Source organism: Asparagus officinalis, chromosome 6 (genome assembly GCF_001876935.1).
Source record: "Asparagus officinalis chromosome 6, Aspof.V1, whole genome shotgun sequence".
Classification (NCBI taxonomy): Eukaryota; Viridiplantae; Streptophyta; class Magnoliopsida; order Asparagales; family Asparagaceae; genus Asparagus; species Asparagus officinalis.
Window position 1 is genome coordinate 54,118,959 of NC_033799.1, and position 2,092 is coordinate 54,121,050.

A 2,092-nucleotide genomic window follows, 5' to 3' on the forward strand; every position below is an offset into this window, starting at 1 on the left:
GCGGTATCTAATCTTCTTATCGAACGCTCTGGAAATCTGAGCTTGATAAAGCTTAATGTGTTGCTGAGCCAATAGTCGCTTTTCATCAAGCGCTTCCAATTCTTCAAGACGTCGTCGATGACTCTCCTCCGTCATCATACCAATTGCGAGTGCTATTCGTAAAGATGGAATTTAAATCTCCAATGTTAATACGGCTTCACATTCGTATACCAAAGAATATGGTGTCGCTCCTATTGACGTGCGAACCGTTGTGCGATAAGCCCATAAACTTTGACCCAATTTCTCATTCCAACCTCTCTTATTCGTCGAAACTACGTTAGTGAGAATTCTGATGATGGTTTTGTTAAATGTTTCTGCTTTCCCATTAGCAGCAGGATTATAAGCCGTCAAAGCCAAATTTTTGATCCTGAATTTATCACAGAATCGGGTGAAGGCTTGGCTAACGAATTGGGGCCCATTGTCATGAATGATACGTCTCGGAACATCGTACCTGTATACGATATGATGTTTTAAAATTTTAACAGCATCACTCGTCTTGACTTCTCTCAACGGGATTGCTTCTGCCCATTTAGAAAAGTAATCAATTATCACTAAGATGAAGCGATGTCCATTGGAAGAGGGTAGTGTCACTGGGCCAACAATGTCCATTCCCCACGTTTCAAAAGGCTATGAAGTGGTTGACGGATTAAGATGCTCGGGCGGTTGATGCATGTAATTAGCATATTTGGTAGGCATGACATCGTTTAGCATAAGCGACAGCATCTTGTACCATGCTAGGTCAGTAATAACCCAATCTACATAGTCGGTCCCATAACTTAGGACCAGGCTGATGAGCTCCATAGATACCATCATGAGCTTCTTTAAGAGCTTCTTTTGCTTCTCTATTCGACAAACAGCGAAGCAAAAGCCCATCGTATGATTTTCGATACAGAGTCTGGAATTGAGAATCATAGTAGAATCTAGGTGCTCGTCTATAAATAGATTCTCTTTCCTTGATGTCGTCAGGCAATAAGCCGTATAATACATAATCGAGGATCGGAAATTGCCAATCTTTAGGTTCAAGCATTGCAGGTTCCTCTTCAACTGTGTTGATCTGCAGTGTATATTTTGATTTGAATAATTATCTGCTTGTCACTGTGACCTACTGGGTAGTACTTTCAGGTAGAGCTAGGGTAGCCTCTAGTGACGCCAATGTATCAGCATAGGTATTCTTGATACGGGGTATATGGTCGATGTAGAAGCCCTCAAAGGAATCAGCCAATGCGATTGCTGCTGTACGGTAAGGAATGAGGTCTTCATTCCTAACCTCATATTCTCCCTTCATTTGATTAACAATGAGTTGAGAATCGCCGTATGCTTCTAGGTATTTCACCCCCAGATGTTTGGCTATATCTAGGCCAACCAACAAAGCATTGTATTCAACCACATTATTAGAACACGGCTCTGTTAAAGAAACGACGCGTAGGAGTATGTGATTTTGGGGAGAGATAAAGACAACCCCCACTCCAGCTATAACCCGAACAGTAGAACTTGTCCTTGCTGCACCATCAAAGTACAATTGCCATACTTGCTCTCTAGAGATGAGGTTTGCTTCATACGTCTCATCAGGTATGTCCTGGTATAATTCGCCCTTTTCTTTCAATGGATGATTGGCCATAAGGTCACAAATAGACTAACCTTTCACTACTTTTAGAGGTTTGAAGTGAATATTATATTGTGAAAGCAACAAAGCCCATCTGGTTAGTCGCCAATTCAATGCACTAGGCTGTGTCATGAACACCCGAATATAATTAATCTGGGAAATGACATGTATGGTTTGCCCAACCAAATAATGTCGTATTTCCTAAACTGTGAAGACCAGCACCAAACATTCCTTCTCAATAAGAGGATAATGAGGTTCAGCACCTGATAGAGTCCTACCGAGATAGTAGACAGCTTGTTCATGGCCGTTTTCATCATCTTGTGCCAAGAATCCTGCTAATGCATGATATGTAGCCCGGATGTATATCAAGAAAGGTTTACCTGACTTCGGTGTAACCAATATCGGCGGATTGGAGAGATATTGCTTAATCTCTTCGAACGCTTTCTGTCA

At 41.6% G+C, this 2,092-nt stretch overlaps 1 protein-coding gene across 1 annotated transcript; it reads right to left on the reverse strand.

Annotated features, from left to right (window-relative positions):
- On the reverse strand, positions 1,142 to 1,657 carry LOC109846200 (uncharacterized protein Mb2253c-like). The gene has a single exon (XM_020415423.1). It carries the CDS (start codon positions 1,655 to 1,657, stop codon positions 1,142 to 1,144), a length of 516 nt encoding a protein of 171 aa, XP_020271012.1.